The 17,815-nt window shown below is 48.9% G+C and overlaps 1 protein-coding gene across 1 annotated transcript in view; it reads right to left on the bottom strand.

Moving 5' to 3' along the window:
• Positions 1 to 11,372: 11,372 nt before the first annotated feature.
• ST8SIA2 (ST8 alpha-N-acetyl-neuraminide alpha-2,8-sialyltransferase 2) overlaps positions 11,373 to 17,815 on the bottom strand; it is an 81,282-nt gene continuing 74,839 nt past the window's right edge. Inside the window, exon 6 of the mRNA XM_003921594.4 lies at positions 11,373 to 16,028. Coding sequence (XP_003921643.3) covers positions 15,743 to 16,028 — 286 coding nt within the window. The 3' untranslated portion in view covers positions 11,373 to 15,742. The remainder of the gene's footprint in view (positions 16,029 to 17,815) is intronic.

Raw genomic sequence — 17,815 nt, 5'->3', positions numbered from 1 at the left:
GCTGTGCAGTGTTGTGGAAAGAGCATGGGCTCAGAAATCTGACCCATGATCCCTGGTTGGTTGTGTGTCCCTGGGCAAATTAAGAAGTCTGAGCTCTATTGCTTCCTGTGAAGAATGTGGATAGTAGATCTAAAGCTGCTCACATAGTGCTTAGAGAATTGTGGGCCCTGATGGACTGGGTTTAGGAAACTAACATTCATTGCCACTCCCTTCAAAGCTCTCTGCTGCATTTGTGGGGCTCAAAGTCTGAATTCTGGGATCTGCTGCACTTCCTGGCATCCCATACCAGCAAGACTGATTTGGACTCCACCGATGGGAGGCACCCATGCATAATTTGAAAAGTAGGAGAGCTGCCGAGGTCATTCTTATTCCTGCAACAGGGTAGAGAATCACCCAGGCAACAGGAAACAGTAGACCTGCCTGAGAATTTGCCAGTGGCTTATGGGATCTCCTGCTACAGGTTACTTTCTTCGGGGCAGTGAGAGACACCGGTTCCAGTGGCTGTTTCCTGAGGTCACTGTATGTTCTAATTTCCTGAAATTAGTAGTGTTTCTTTTTGACTTTCATTCTCTTAATTCATCCAACAGTGTGGTAAACCTCTAATTCTCTGCATTAAATCCTTTTTTATTTGAAGTACTTGGAGGAATTTCTGTTTTCCTGACTGAATCTTACTAAAATATCTGCAGAATAAAATGAAAAAAAAAATGAAAAAAAGGTGAGAATAAGTAGTCATATATATATATTTGGAGACAGAGTCTTGCACTGTTGCCTGGGCTGGAGTGCTGTGGTGCAATCTTGGCTTACTGCAACCTCCGCTTCCTGGGTTCAAGTGATTATCCTGCCTCAACCTCCTGAGTAGCTGGGACTACAGGTGCCTAGCAATGCACCTGGCTAATTTTTGTACTTTTAGTAGAGACAGAGTTTCACCATATTGGTCAGGTTAGTTTCCAACTCCTGACCTCAGGTGATCCACCCACCTCGGCCTCCCAAGGTGCTGGGATTACAGATGTGGGCTACTGTGCCTTATGTTTTCTTAGTAAGAAAGAGAAACATCTGAATTTCCAAAAGATAGACTCCAGAGATTCCAACTGGATCAACTGAGATTGCTCTGAGAATTGGAAAGACTTGGCTCAGGTTTAGCCAGGAGATGAGGAAGAGAGGGTGGGAAATCATAGGCATTTGAGTAAGAAGTGAGATTTAAAAGTATCTATACATATTATCTATATTATTTATAATCTTATAACTAAGTTATATTTATAATCTTAAAAATAAGATAAATAAATATTTATCTTTCCCTGCTGCTGGACAAGAGATTCTTAACAGCAGAATGAACTCAAGCAGAACAAATTGAAAACAAAGAAAAATATAACCCACATGGAAAAATGATCTTCCTAATACTGATGCTCATGAGACTGTAGCTGGAGAAGAGATGATTGAAATAAGGAAATTTACTCCATAATAGACGTGCACCCATATGACCTGTGAGGAGAAGAAAAACTGATAATCTCAATGAACTGATAGCTTTTTAATGTTTTGCTGGCCAAATATCCTGACCCCTTTTAAATGAATGTTATCCAAATCCTATTCAGCTAGGCTTTTTGGAGTTTGCTAAATTATACAATTTGTCTTCCCTTTATCTGCATGGATTCATGAAGCCCCTCCTCCTGTACAGACCACAAAGTACTTCTTAGAGAGGGTCTTAGTTTATACCCTGGCATAATAGAAAGCCCATAATTTTGATGCATTCAGCAATGTGATTGTCAATCAGCTCCTGCCTGTGCGTATTCCATTCGCCTCCTTCTTCCATGCATGTTGTAGACAAAGGATAAAGCCTTATTTTATACTCTGAGTCTTTATCTTATTTTCTATAACAAATCAAGATAAGGGAGCACATATGAAGAGACACTTGATCAAGTAACAGGGATGTGTCTCTTCCATTATCAGTTGATGGCTACTCAGATTGGGGTTGAGAGAAACAATTTCAGTGTTATGTACTATCAAGATGGTTCCTCGTATCTGAGCTTTTATTTTTTTTTGGAGGCTTGAATGCACTTCCCTGCTGTACTAACATCAGCTGGGTGGGAATGGAGTACCTTGGGGTCCGGGCCCAGGAAATTCCCTTTACCCATCTGGCCTACCCCAGGAACGATTTCTTTGGAGCCTCCCTGAGAAGAGTCAGGGCATCAGCTGTTCTGGGGTCCACTTAGTGAGTGGGGTTAGAGAAGAATCACAAGCAGACATGAGCTAGGGGAGGTCATGGCAGGGTGAGTGCAAGATGGGCAGGCAAATGAAGATGCTACATCTTGAAGCCTGGGCACAGTGAAGCCTGTGGCTGAGGAAATGAGATGGGGCAGACTCCGTGCCAGGAAGATGGGAGGGCCATCTTGGATGTAGTCAGAGGAGCCTGTGGTTTCTGGGTTGGGCTCTGACGTTCATGTGTCTTTTATGAGTGACCTTGGATTTCCATGCCAGGCTGCCAGTCATGACTCACAGACATCCAGCTCCTTCTAAAGCCTACTTTTTCTGTAGGCAAATTTAGTTTTACCCAAATCTGTTGGGTAGATTTGATGAGATAAGCTATTATTTTGGAGGAAGTGTGTATAGTAGGATAAGTAATGAACACGTATTTGTTTAGAAATAATTTAAGCAGGTTGTAGAGGAATAATGTCACTTTTATAGATGTGTGGGCCCAGTTCTGTTATGTTGGTAGAATTAAAAGTGTTAAGTAAATCAAGAGAGCGGGTCTTGTTCTATAAGGACTAGGAGAAAGTGAGACGATGAAGAGCGGGGAGACATGGAGCAAGGCCATGAGTGAGGAGACCCAAGGCACAGGTTGATGTTGAAAGTGGAGCAGAAGGTGCAGCTGAGAACACACTCATCTCCTCCCACCCCATGCTGGTGGCTGTGGCTAAAGACAGTGCCTGGCCCCACTCGCCCAGCTCAGTGATTTATGGAGCAGCCACCACTTTCATCCTCAGCTCCCCATTTCTGTCCAGTTGGACTCCCATAGGAGAGTGGCTGGAAACATCCATCCTTCCCAAGAAGGACCAGAAGATGGCCACTGATATGCACGTCAGTGGCCTCTGCAATTGACAGTAAGCCTAGAAAGCAATAGCTTTTCCACAATGGCTGGCCTGGCGACTGGTATTACAATGAGGAGATCATAAACAAACTAAGAAAACTATGATTCGGAGTGAAGTATTGGGGCCTCATTATACCTCAGGGGAAGGTGCAGAGGAAAGAGAATGAAGGCATGAGGGGTTGGGCATGGGATGGAAAAAAAACAAGGTGAGACTGCAGGTCTCAACACTGACTGTGCGGGCACCTGCCTCTTCTTCTTCCTTTAGCATGGCTGAGACCATTATCCACAAATCAAGGGCCTCGTGAATCGAGGTGGCCTCACCTGGGGCATCAAGTCTAAGGGGGGAACAATTATGCACAATGGCAGAATAAACCAAGGAGGAAATGCCAATCCAACTGGGGGTATTCAGAGGATTCACAGAGAAGGTGATAGATGAGCTGGGTCCTGAAGAATGAGTGAGAAGCCTCCTAGTGAGGAGGCTGGGCAATGGTGGCAGGGCTTATTTCCCTGGTGGCTTTTGTAAATTGGCCAGGGATGGCAACAGTTGGTAGCTAGCTGCTTGAGTGCTTCTTCTGTTCCTTGCTGCTGACGGCGGTGGTGCTTTCCCAGAAGGGTAGACCAGGGAGTCAACATCCCACTATCAAAATCTCACTCATTCTTCAAGACCCAGCTCATCTATCACCTTCTTGGTGAATCCTCTGAACGCCTCCAGTTGGATTGGCATTTCCTCCTTAGTTCATTCTGCCATTGACTGTGCATAACTGTTCCCCACTTAGACTTGAGCTTCCTGAGGCAGGGACTGTGTGTCCTACAGTGTCCACAGCAGGGTATGATTCCTTGTTGGCTCTCAGTGGTGTCTGTGAGGCTGGATGAATGAGTGGAAGTAGATGCTCTTTGGCACACATGGAGTCCTCTTCTTGACCTATTCTTGTTGAGATCTATTGGGTGGCTCATCGGTGCAGGCTGTGTACTATGCATGTGTACTGAACCTCATGTCTCTGGAGCTGGAAGGGTGCCAAGCTCTGGGTGTGGGGGTATGAGGGTCAGAGTGTCCCAGCCTTCATTCTTCCCCTGCAGTCCATGTGTTTGTAGAGGAAAGGAGAGCTGCCTTCGTGGGCACATGAGCTACATTCCCAAGGCTTATTTCAAAGTTCTGCTTCCCTTCCATGGTAGACATAGTCCTAGAGAGAATGGGTAAATTACGAAGGAAGCCATTGACATGAGTGAGTTGGAGAACCAGCAGCAAGAATTCAAAGGCTACCCTCTCCTCTGTGAAGCTTCCCCTGAAGTGTCCTCTCTGGTGTAACCTCCTGCAAAGTAGAGTTCCGGCCTCCTTTCCCTCTGAGCTCCCTCTCTCTATATAGCACCGGGCTCATTATTCCACAACAGCTCTTGCAGCACCCTCCCATCTGTCTGCTCTCTCTCCCTCTCCCACCACGGCACTGTGAGACTCCATAGGAGCAAACACAGGCTGTTCATATGCCAGGATATCTAGTGGACACTCCCCGAGGTTTCTTAGATGAGTGGGTGAAGAGATGCCTGTACCCTTGAAATTCTTAGGTTGCAATCCTAGCTCTTCAGTGTGATCGTGTTAGGAGGTATTAGAAGGTGTGGAGATAATTATGTCATGAGGGTGGAACTTTCTTGAATGAGATTGGTGACCTTATATATAAGAAGAGACACCAGATCTTGCCTCTGTCTCTCTGCTTTGTGCCATGGGAGGCTAAGCAAGAAGATGGCCATCTGCAAGCCAAGAAACAAGCTCTCACCAAGAACTGAACAGGTTCGTACTTTGATGTTGAATTTTCCAGCTTCCAGAACAGTGAGAAATAAACATTTGTTGTTTAAGTCACCAAGTCGACAGTATATTTGTTACAGCAGCCTAAACTGACTAAGATAGAGTTGAATGAATGAACAAATGAATAGGCTTCAAATGCGGTATAGATTAGGGAGGCAGAGATTCCTAGAAGGAAGTTTCAACCTGATTTTGATCCCTGTTCTGCCACTTACTAGCCATGTGACAAACCACAGGCCTTGTCCATAAAATAGAGACAAATCATACCAGCCTCACAGTGGGTAGTGGAGGAATGAGCAGCCTAATCAAAGTGCTCCATGCCATGGCTGGCACACAGCAGACATTCTCAACAAGGAGGTATGATGGCTGGCTACTTGATTCAGGGAGCTGTCGGAACACAAAGTCATGCCAGCAGTAAATGAGGTGCTGATACTCAGTTGACGGTGCTGTCTATCCGATGGCTGTGCTCCTGACTGTAGCTCTCAGGCAGAGGGAGACACAGAAATGTACCTCTTTTGCTGAGGCCTAGAAACTGAGGCCTGGGGAGCCCACTTGTTGAGTAGCCAAAGATGAATAATGTGAGTAAACTAGAAAGCATTCATCCATTCATTCAAAAGGCACTCATTCATTATTGGGCACCTACTGCATGCCAGGCCATGCCTGCCTGCTTCAACAGCAGTGAAGAAGGCAGGCTGAGCTAGGTAGAGACTCAGCAGAACTCACCACAATCTAGTCCTTGCCCCGTTGGCCTGAGACAGCGGCCCCAGAAGAGAAGCAGTGAGTCGCCAAGCATCTAACGCTCTGAGTGGGTGAAGAACTTAAGACCCTTTTGCTGGTTTAATCACAAGAGCAACCCAGCCCGGCAAGCTTTTAATTTCCACTTTACTGATCATCGAGTGGCAAGATCCACTCTGCTCAGTCAGGAAGCTGGGGAGGCAAGGGTAGGGCCTGGGCCATCTGAGGTGCCCTATTTCCCCTGATGCTGGGAAGAGGGCCCGAGACCCCTTCCTTGCAGGAACCCAGACTGCTGCAAACATTTAATTTTAAGGCAGCCTCTTGGAGCAAGGGTGCTGATTAGGTCAGCTGGTAGTGTCTCGTAGCGTTCAAGGACAGTGCCCTGCACATTTGCAGCCCGTTTCGCACTCCTGCTCTTCATTCATTTCCTCTGTCCTCTGCTTTGTTGGTTTTGCTTCTCGCTTCCAGGCTGGTCTCTGCTGGAGAGTGATTCCACATTTTCTCAGCAGCCTGGCTGCCTCTCATCTCATCCTCACTGAGCCAAGTGGCCCGGTGTGTGCAGAGAAGAATGCTCAGCCTACCTGCCAAATTCAAAAGGCAGCCGCTGCAGCCACGGGCCCAGAGCTGTGCAGCCAGAGCCTGTCGCTGCTGCTGCGGTAGGAGCAGTTCCACTGGGTGGATCCGGGTGACAGCTGGGGGTGGAGAGGCGCTGGTGGCTGAGCCGAGTGTGGGGACAGCAACTGTGGGAGCTGGCTGGATCACTCACCTTTGCGGTCTAATGCTGTGGGTTTGAATTGATTTCAGGCCTCAGTTTCCAGGCCTGAGCAAAATAGGTACATTTCTCTGTTTCCCTCTACCTGAAAGCCACAGTTAGGATCATTATGATAGAGCAGGCTGCGCCCCTAATGTAATGTCAGCACCCCATTTAATGTTGGCATGGCTTTGTGTTCCTGCAGCACCCTGACTTGAGTAGCTAGCTACCTTCCATTAGTTGGGTGTCTGCCGTGTGTCAGCTGTGTGTCAGCCATGGCACTGAGTGCTTTGGCTAGACTGCTCTTTGCTCCATCACCCCCTCTGAAGCTGGTGTTATTTATCCCCATTTTATGACCTTGATTAGCTCTAGTGGCAACAGATCAAGGTCAAGCTTAGAGGCTTCCTGCACCACCCTGGAACCCAACGGCTGGAGTTTAAATCCCAGATCAACCACTTCCTAGTTTTTGGCCTTGGGCAAGTTTATTAACCTCTTGCTTCACTTTCCTCCTCTGTGGGGTATGAGAATAATAATAACATCAACCTCAAATGAGTAGCTATGGGAATTAAATGACCTAGCCCATGTAAAGCTTCTAGTTAGTGCTCAACGAACATTCCCTGCTCTTTTCTGGTCCTCTTATCCTCCTGTTTCTGTCGTCCTCTGGCCTTTCACTGTGTGCCTCTCAGAGGGTATTCCAGGTGATGGTTTGCTCTTTCCAAGTCCTGGCAGACTCTCATAGATGCCTCTTCCTGTGCCTCTCTATGCCTCTGCAATTGAATTTGCAATCTGTACTCACACAAGCTACACTGCTTTGGGTCAAGGATGTGTCCATGGAAAACAAGAGAGGCAAACCAGTCACCCGAAGTAGCTGCCACAGAAACACCAATGCAGTGAGGCTCTAGTGTCCTGCCCAGGGGTCCAAATGCCCCAATTGGCCACCTGGCCCCTAGCTGCTTGCCTGGAGGGCCTGTGAGCAGGGGCGATATGCAAAGTATTTGCCAACACAGAGGGACCCTGACCACTCAAAGTGGACCTTGGCCACGGTGCTGGAACACAGGGCACATGGAGGGCTCAGAGCTGTGGCTCTTGACCACCTAGCAAGAAAGCACTTGAACAACTGGCATTGCTGCACAGGTGTGCTCTGGGTCTGTATCCACTCTGACATTGGGAAGAGCTAGGGTGAAGCAGTAACCTGTGGGGAGTCTGGGCTATAGGAGGGTGACTTCTGTCTTCTGGCACTCCTGAGTGCAGGCTCACCTTACGACAAGATGGTTGAGGGTTGGTAGAATTAAGTGGCCTTCATGGCTTTTGCGCTGAGATGATGATAATAATGTTGGCTTCAGCATCAAACTGGCCACTTGTGAGCTTTGGCATCTTAAACATGTCTTTAACTCCTGAGAACCTTGGTGGTTTGATCTGTGAAATGGGTACAACACCACAGCTGGGGCTACTATAGAAAGCACGTCACACAGGGTCCAGACACACGGCCTCACAGAGAAAGTGGGAACTGTTCCTTCTTCTCCTGGGGAAGCCTCTGTGCTCTTCCTACTAGGTGGGACCCCTGCCCACTCTGGGGTCAGCCGGGTGCAAGCCTTCCTTCGAAGCATTGACACTTGTTCTTTTAATCATGCAGCAGGTGTTGATTCAGTGCCTACTCTGTGCCAGGCATAGTGCTAGTGGTCAGAGATGCTTCAAGGCCTTGTCTTCACAGAGCATGGAAAGGGAGGCAGAGAATATGGTTGACAGGCCTTTCCTCCCACTGCAAGCATGCAGCAGTCCAAAGGCCTGGATGCCACTAATAAAACAGCAGTGGCAACAAAACCCACCAGACAAAACAGAGCCCAGCTTGGAATCAAGGAAGGGAACTCTCAGAAGCCAGAAATAAAAGAAAGACCTCAGATCAGAGGCCTGAGAGGGGCTGCCACGGAAGCGGTCACAGAAGTTCGGGAACTGGTCTGGGTCAGTGGTTCCCAGCTGGGGCTACATCTCTGTGTGACACGGGGAGCTTCCGGAGATGCCTGGACCTTACCCCAGACCAAGGAATCAGATTCCCTGAAGGCCAGGCCTAGGTTTCAGGAGGTTTTAAAGTTCCTCTAGTGGTTCCAATGTGCAGCTGACCTGGTGAAGGCCTTTGCGGTGGGGCTAGAGGGTAGGATTCTAAAGCCTGCCCAAGCCAGGAATGAGTCTCCTGTGTAAGGCAAGGGTTGTAAAATTCTCTGAGCAAGTCAAATGGGACCTGGAAAAATTCCACCCACTAGCTCAGCTAATGGGTAAAAATGCTGGACATGTATCTGGAGCTGCAGGGGTAAAGTATCACCACTGGGAAATTCAAAGCTGGTCTGTGCCTGATCAGAGCGCCAGGGTTATGGTCCCATAGCTAGCCTGTTGCCAGCACCTCAGGCAGAGTCATCAACAGTTACTTTGGAAGATGGCCACTTACATCTTCTAGGGCATAGGTGACCCCTGTGGCAAACAAATCCCCCAGAAGATCCTAGAAGGGCGGGCAGACCATAAATTAGTGAGCAGATGTGTCATTGTTTCTCAGTTCTGACCGTGAGCCGGGAAGATGGCCATGATAGCTTCCAGAGATGTTGACTAAATTTGTATGGAGTGTGGCCTGAGCACTGGGATCTTTTAGGAGGTTCCTTGGGGTTGAGAACTACAAAATAAATGAGATAATTTAGAAAGTTTATGAAGACCACCTAGCAGGCTAATGTGTCATATAATAGAAAGTAATTAGCTGAGGGAGACCAGGAGCAGGCTCCCCAGGAGGTGACATTCAATTGGAAGGATGAAACATGAGGCAGAGGCGGCAGGCAAGGAGCTGGGAAGCAGACCTCAGACAGAGGCACAGCAGGTGCAAAGGGCCTGACACTGGAATAAAAAGGGGCCAGCGGAGGAGGGCTGAAGGTCTTGTAAGCCATGGTCAGATGCTTGGAATTTTCTTGCAAGGGTGAAGGAAAGCCACTGAGGGTTTAAGCAGGGCAGCAGTGTGATCTGATGTTGGACAAGCAGAACCCTGAAAGCTCTCAGCTGCGTACATTGCATTTCCTTTGTAACACTGAGCATCCCCAATCCCTCTACCTGATTTCTCTCTCTTCCTTGTCCTATATTTGCATTTTTGCAATAACTCCAGCAAGGAGGTTGGTAGGGGTCTTCTCCATCTTTACAGATGGAAAAATACCAGAGCCAAGCAGTCTCATTCGTGCCCTCTAGTTCTCCAGTGGCAGGCTCTCAGATCATCTGGCACTCCTTCCAGAACTCCTGCCCAGAGGTGGGGCGCTTGTGAACCCAGGAGGCAGCCCAGCCACCTGCCCCGCCGTTGTTATCACAGCGAGTTCTATTCTCGCCCACCTTGGCCCCTGGAATGAGAATGCGAACAGCTTGCCCCAGAGTGGTCTTCCCTGCAACACACAACTTCGCTTAAGCATTCATGACTCTGAGGGGCCAGTCATCCCTTTGTTGACTTTGTCCAGCAGCTCCACCATGACAGCCTCGTTTTAGAAAATACAGACACTTGGAGACAAATCAAAAGGGTGTTTTCCCGCAGCATCTCCACTTAGCTCACCTCAGTATGCTCCATGGAGGGCTGCACTCCTCCTGTGACTGACCGGACCCATCACGCTAGGGTCCATGTGGGTTGCATGGCAGTCCTCCCTCTTCTTGGCCATTGGGTCCTCATTTTCTATTAATTGCTTAAGGGGTAGCTGCTTATAGCTGGTGCTGGGTCAGTTTTGGGGAACACTCTAAAACATTGAAAAATGTCATGGCTGGGGAGCTCGAGGTCTTTCTTGTCACAATTATTGGAAGTCCATGGCAGCCCCATTTCCCATCCCCCAGATTCTAGGGGAAGGTGGCTGGGGAAGCGGTGAGGAAGACTGAGAAAGGCCACAAGGGACCTTTAGTGCTCTTTGCTGGGTGGTTCTATTGGACTTTGGCTGCAAACAACTATGATGATTTTAGAGAAACCATGATCTGGGGCTGGAGGGCTCAGTGGACTGTGATGGATATTGACCTATCACCTGGATTGCTAAGGATAGAAATTACACTATCCCAATCCTAAAGCCCCAAGCAACTAAGATATTGCTTCTAGATGGAACCACGGAAACATCCCATTGTTGTGGATGACCTGCCACTAGAACAAAAGGCTGTTTGTTTTCTGCTTCCACAAGGGGTGGCAGAGAGTGCCTCCCGCTTTCCACTCCTCTCCTTTCCTGCTATCTCACAGCATTGTTCCAGGCCAGGGCTCAGGGACCCAAGAAGAAGGGATGCCACTTGGTTCCCTGGGCTCACTCTGGTCCTGGTAAATGCCAAGGGAAGAGCCCTGAAGACAGAAAGCAAAGAATGGAGATAAAGAGGTGAAGAGATGACATCCGTAGTGTTGGTGAGAGACAGGGGCTGGGGCAGGCTGTCAGTGTCATGGGGGATGCCATTAGGGGTGTTTGCAAGGCAGTTTGTGTGTCTGGAGTCCCATCTGACTGGCATCCGTAAACATCCCTCTTCCATTCATTCTGGAAGGGGAGCCTTAATTAGGCATGAAGAGATTGATCATGCAGCAGCCTCTTGGAGTTGTGGATCTCCCTGCCATCTGGAAGGATGGTTTCCTACCCTGCAGCAGCAGCAGTGGGAATGATTGTTGGGGTCCTTCAGCCCAGGCCTGATAAAACCCAAATGACTTTTGTCCTTCCCAGGAAGGAGCGAGATTTTGCTTGCGTTGATGGGGTTCCTGCTGAGGGTTGCTGGGTCTCTGTGTCTAGGCCTCTGCACAGGGCCAATTTTCAGTTTACAGCAACCCAACCACGAAAGTGAACAGAAAAATCCCTCAACTGAGGATGAGAAGACCTGGGTGGAAATTCTACCAGGGAGCTATGAGGCTTCATGCGGGCTTCTGGCCTCAGTTTTAGGACCTATACAATGGTCCTGCTTTGGCCCAACCCACATGATTTTTCGGAGGTTCCTGTGACATAGACGCAAAATAACTTCATTCACTGTCAAACCCTCCACAAGCATTAAGGATTTAATCCAACAAACATTTATTGAGGAACTGCTGTGTGCTATGCACCACGCCTAGTGCTGTGATGGATACAGGTGAATAAAACACAGTCCCTGCCCTTGGCGAGCTTACAGTCTAAGAACAGTCATAGGACAAGTGCACAAATAACTATAATACAAGGCAGAATATGGTAAGTGCCATGAGAAAGGTACAAATAAAGTGCTACGGTGGTTCAGCAGAGGGAGAGATCCCAGTGGTTGGTAGATCAGGGAGGGCTTCATGAAAGACGAGGTTTCTGCATGAGCTTTGAAGGGAAGAAAAGGGAGCATTCCAGGGGATGGGAACAGCGAGACCAAAGGCACAGAGAAAGGAAAATGCAGGCACCCTTTCCAGGAAAAACAGTTCTCCTATGCTGGCCAGAGGAGGGTGTAAAGGAAGAACGGGGCCTTACCTGGTGGTCTGTAATGTCAAAATAGAGAATTGTACATTTGTTCACGGGCTGGGGGACTTTTAAATATTTGTGTGCAGCGGGAGATAAAAATCACCGTGCGTGTTCAAGATGGACTGGACAGTGTGTCAGCGTGCACAGAGGTAATCTGGGAGATGGGACTGTTGCTGAAATAGTCAAATGGCAAGTAAAGAGGTGAGGTTAGTGCTAGCGGGAAGACTTAGCAAGGCAGGACATGGGCGAAGAGTCGAAGATGACGTCAGCATCTCAGACTGGGAGGCTGATGGGATCACGGGTCTTTCAGTAGAAAAAGGAGGGATTGTGGGAAGGGACACAGACAGTCCACTTGGCTTTCTGACATGTTGAGTTGATGGTGCTGCTATGAGAGCAGATGGGGTGAGTGTCCCCCCAGCAAGTGCAATCCCAGCCTGGAGTTCAGGAGAGGGTTGGGCTGCAGAGATGGGTTGGGGTAGGGGCAGCTTAGAAGGGTGTGGCCTGGTCTGAAGGCAGGTGTGACGCTGCTGATGGAGAGTGCAGGGGGACCCAGGAGAGGATGCCAGTGTGAGGCATGTCCATGTGGTGAGGCAAGGAGAAGAGAGGGGAATACTGGTCAGATCTACCTTGATTTCTTTATCAATCAAAGTAGAGGTGTCAATAAATAAATCATAAATAAATAAATACATATATAAATACATGGCTGAGAGGGATTGGAAAAGGAGGAGAAGAAACACAAGAACAGGACGTTCTGGGTGCTGTGGGGTCGGGGGAGTCCAGGAGGAGTCGATGCAGAGCCAAGTGGTGTGGAGAGCTGGGGGGTAAGATGTGCGTCCTGGAGGCGCTGGGACGCTGCTGCCAGGAGCTGGGGGGAGCCGAAGGGTCTCAAGAGGGAGGGCAGTCGTGGGTGCTGGAGGCCCTTCCTGGGGCTGGTGGAGAAGGAAGTGAGGAAAGGGCTGCAGAAGCCAGCGTGGTGGAGTGAGCGTGTGCTGATGGGCAGAGGCAACAGAGGTGGAGGAGAGGGAGTAAGGGCATACGGGAAACGTAACTGGTGTGGACTATGTTTCCTCAGAAAGCGGAGGAAGAAGACAAGAGACTTTGAGGGCAGATCTCATTTCAGAAGGCTCTGTCTCTTCCGTGAAGTAGGAGAATATTGGGGGGCATGTTGAGGCTTGGGGAGAATGTAGGTTGGAAGTGCTTGGGCGGGTGATGGCAGGCAGACTGGGCATCTGACAGGTGGCAGGAGGTGACAGAGGGGTGCCTGTCAGCAGTGAGAGCCGGCTGAGGCTGGAGGCCCATTCTCCCAGGGTGCCTGTGACCCTGCAGTTACAGCAGCGGATCTGGGGGCCGGGTACAGGCTGTGCGACTCCCTGGGGCCACCCAAGGTCTGCTGGCCTACACCAGGAACTGCAGTGGAGGCTCAAATTGAACTCTGAATGAGCAGGAAAGGACAACTGGCCCCTGACTGTGCATGTGCAGATGGAGGAGGACAGTGAGCCAGTGAAAGCCAAGGCTCCAGGAGCTCCGCCATCACACGGCCAGGGCATTTTGGCAGTGCAGGACTCATGCCGAGTGGGGGAACAGTGCACCTGTTGATTATCCTGGGGTCTCCAACCTTTCTCCAGAGAGAACCCGAAGGCAGGGTGGAAGGTCTCCTTGCACTCCAGCTCACATCAGCTTCAATTTAAGGAGCCAGGACTACGATAGGCAGAAAGGAAACCGTGTTCTGGACACCCAAAGAGTTCTGGCCCTTTGATTCTCCTGCAAAGGGATGGTGGGTGCTGGCTTGGTGGACAGAGCTCAGGGCCAACTCCGGAACCTGACACATGAGTTCCTGGCAGCGCTTGCCATGAAACATTCTGGAATCCAAGGCCTTGGTTAATCCCTCAAGGCCCTGCTGGAAATTATACCTGCTCCCCAGGTCAATTCAAGCTTTAGAAATTAAATGTCTTCTAGGGTCTTTGAGATCCTCAAGACAAAAGGCTCTGGAGACGTATAAAATATGATACTAGTTATTTCCCCTGCCCGTGAAGAGTCCGAAACCACTCAGCTCCCACAGAAGCTATTAGGGCTGTTCCTTTGTAAAATATTCATTTTATAATGTAAATCCCCAATCACAGACTTCAAGCAACAACAAAGGAAAATGCAGAGATGTATCATCATCCTTACGGCTTTGGGCTGGAGTGTTCGAGTGTGGGGTTAATGGTTCTGCTGCCCCCTCTCCCTTCTGTTCAACCATTAACTTAGAGTCAGGGTCCTGCTCTGCACTGCCATTGATTAATGATGTCTGGTCTCATATGCTTAGGAGCAGGTCTTGATTGCTTTTCTTAACTCCCTTCACCTTCAAGATAGTTTTTTACTTACCCTTCAAATATATTTTAAAACACTGTTATTTATCAGGCAAAGGAATACATCTAATGAATCAAGCCGGCTAATGTTTCTCTATGTGTGACCTGTGATTCCAGCCCCTAAGTTGCAGGCATCCAGCCCAGATTTTTCTGGGAGGTTATGCCCACTATTTGGAATCGCATTTGGCTTTGGGCATTCTTTTTTAAACTCGTACTACTAATCTCAATAGGGGGGAAAAAGGATTTTGAAAAATTCTAAAATCATTGCTTCTGGGGAGAGGGGGGTGCATGGAGGTGGGGTGGACGTTGGAACCTCTCCCTGCAGAATTGAAAACCTCAATGCTGGAGCTTGGTGTGGGCTACTGTGACCATCAGTAGGAAAGTGACAAGAAAGTGACATTGACACAGCAGTCTGGCTGCAGAGGTCCCGCAGAGTGCAGAATGCGGAAGGTAAACAGAGAGTGGCTGCGGGGACTTGGAGCTAGATGCTTCACATTCGTTCAGGTCTCACACTCTGAGGCTCTGTGAGGCACCCCAAGAGGCAATCCTATGTCTGTTAAGAAGGATGACATTTATCTTGACAGCACCCTTTCAAGCTCTCATGGTGGCTTTCCTGGTGGCAGAGGGGACAGTACAGTCCCTCATGTGACATTCTAACAGGGTGAGACGAGACTAACTCAGAAGGTGAAATCCCAGGGTCTCTTCCTCCTCAGTGGACTCATGCTGCTTTAAAAAACACCCAACACAAGTAGGTTGTAGACACTCCCCTGCCTTATTCTAGGGTCAGGTGGGCCCTAGACCCTGCAGGAGGTCTAGATTTTTTTCAAAAACATAATTCAGAACATTCCACCTCTTCAGTGTTATCTGCTTGCATCACCCGAAGTCCTTGGTGGTTCTTGCTAAGCCAGAATATGACCCGTCCATTGTGTCTCCTCTAGCCTTCTCTCTGTAGCTGTGGAGATCTGTCTGAGACGTGTGAGTTGATCGTGGTTTGTCCCTTGGGCAGCCAAACTCGAAATTCATGGAACGAGGCCCTCTGTGCCGATGGGGCCTCTGCTGCTTGGTTTCCTTGTGCTCCTTTGCCCGCTTGAACTGTCCAACCTCCCTCTCCTCCGTGAATAGCACCCACTTTACACTGGGTCAAGTGTCCCCTCTGGGCCTTGGCTCTCCCTGAATCCACGTATCCCAGAGGCTTGGGGCAGCTGACAACAGGTGGCTCTCCATTCATCCATGAGCCCAAAGATCCCTTGAAACCAGGAGGCAGTTAGTCACCCAAAGTCACGGGATTGGCTTCTTTTCATGTCAAGTCCTTCCACCCCCAAAGATGGACTGAGTCTCAATCTGGTTCAGGTGGGTTCTCCACACCTTCTTCCTGTGGCCTATCTGCCTAATGCTAGATGAACACCACACAGTTATAAATACTCAGGTCAATATATATATGCAGGTATAGATATATATATTCTGGTCACTGTTTTACACTTTAACAAAGAAAACCACTAGCCTGCTTGTTCTATTGTTTGTGCCACCCCGACTCCCATCTGCCTGTGGTGTAGCTGGCAGGAAATGTGAGCCACTGAGTCCCACGGGGCGCCCACCTTACGTGGCCCCATCACACTGGCCGACAGTCAGTTTCAAAGCGCCCTGCTCATGTAGGCTCTTGAGGGCCTTAAACTCCAAGGGCATGGTGTGGGGGCTGGCCTGGGAGGTGTAGCCGTACTTGAGGCTGTCGTAATAGTGGTACTTGACTGGGTTCTGGTTCTGATCCAGCGGAAAGGGCCAGAAGCCGTAGAGGTAGATTTGGTTGCAGAAGCGTGTGGCCAGGGTATACATCAGGAGGCCAGTGGTGGGTCTTTTGATGTGGACTTTGTTGGTCAGCCAGTATCTGGAAAAAAGAAAAAGAAACATGGGTTTGTGAGTCCTCCTTTCCAGGAAGAGGAAAATTCTATCCTGCCTAACACCTGCCTTCTGCCACTCCAGGAACCACAGGGACCGCTCAGGCCACACATTTCCGGTTCCCTCCACAGAGGCCTGACAAGCACCTTGAAAACACTGAACTGCTCCTTAGCCTGGGTGTGGTCACAGACATGAGACCACAAACCTGTGGTGGGGACAGATGCAGAAATGGAGCTCCGAGGTGAAATGGTTTGCCCAAGGCTACCTGCGTAGACAGGGGCAGTACCTTGACTTGAACTCGGGCCCATGGACAGCTCGAGCAGAAGTTGGCAACCTTTTTCCGTAAAGAGCTAGATTATTTTTGGCAGTATTTTTGGCATTTGGGCCATAACAATCCCAATACTACTTTATCATTGTATAGCTGAAGCATGAAAGGGCCGCAGACAGCACACATCGGTGTCTCCAGGCTTGGCCCTCAAGCAGCAGTTTGCTGACCTTGGAGAAAACACTGGCTCTTGCGTGGTGCCCACTGCCTTTCTGAGGGTCCCACAGGGCATCCCCTTGAGGATCAGCATTCCTGAGTCCATCCTCGCCTCCTGAGCATCTTGATATTTCCTTGCTGTCCCTGCCACAGGATCCCTTCTCTGACACTCATCTCTAACTGCGATGACTAGCCTGGGAGCACTGGGTAGTGGTTTGCCATGAGGGCTGGGTTCTGTCCACTCTCTTTCTTCTAAAGACTCCTCACTACATCTTGGTGTCCCCACCTCTGGAACAGAATCCCCGCGTCCTGCCTCAAGTCCTCTGTCAAAGGGTTATGAGAGGAAACACAGAGAAGGAGGAGTGCAGGGTGCAGGGTGCGCCTTAGCCAAGAATGCATGAGGGAGAGACGATGTCCCTTCCACGGACTATGAAGCGGGCTCAGGGGCGGTAAGGAACTCAAGACCTGAGTTTTAGTGATAGTTGGGTCACCAACTCTCTGTGTATCTTTGAGCAAGTCACTTATCTCTGCTGAACCTAATGTTTAACATTTATGCAAGGATGACGCACAATCTAGGTGATCTCCAGGATATCTTCCAGGTCCCAACATTCCAAGAAGATCTAGAATTTTCTCCCCAAGTGGGAAAACATCCATTCTGTTTGTTATCATCTTACTCTCCATCACAGTTATTCTCCTCTGGGACTCAGAACACACGCTGATGTGTGGTCTAATGTCTTTACTTCTAGTAAAAGTTTTCACTTACCCTAGGGTGAATCCCTTGAAAAGCAATGCTTGTGCCTTGGCAGAAAGACATTTTCCTTACCACAGATTTCTTACCATTGTGTCTCTAGACTGGACACAGTTGACATCTTCCTATCCAAGCAAACTCCATGGTTTGCCCTCCCTAACTAAAGCCAAGGCCAGCATGGTTTCTGTTGACATCTCTGCAGAGATGCACGTGACTGTATAATCAAACTTATCCATTAAATGCAGGCCAGAAGTAAAGATAGGTCAGAAAAAACATGTACATATCACTGAAAGAGGAAACTGTTTAACACTATTCAGTGCTTTTAGCTGAAAGCTTGGGGTAGGAGGGACAGGTTTTCTAGAAGCCCAAATACTTCTTTCCTTTTGCAAAATTTCCCTTTTGTAGCTCAAAAAAGAAAACCCAAAAAACCTCCTAGAGTGGGAGGTGTTAGTCTGTGAATCAGACGATGTTATAGATGGCCAATAACCTATGTAAGTTCAGTGAGTCACGTAATCGTGTAACGTTTGATGAAATAAAATGCATTTCG

The sequence above is a fragment of the Saimiri boliviensis genome, chromosome 5 (assembly GCF_048565385.1).
Source record: "Saimiri boliviensis isolate mSaiBol1 chromosome 5, mSaiBol1.pri, whole genome shotgun sequence".
Lineage (NCBI taxonomy): Eukaryota > Metazoa > Chordata > Mammalia > Primates > Cebidae > Saimiri > Saimiri boliviensis.
The sequence above is the reverse complement of the archived record's forward strand: the minus strand, read 5'-3'. Positions and strand labels throughout refer to the sequence as shown.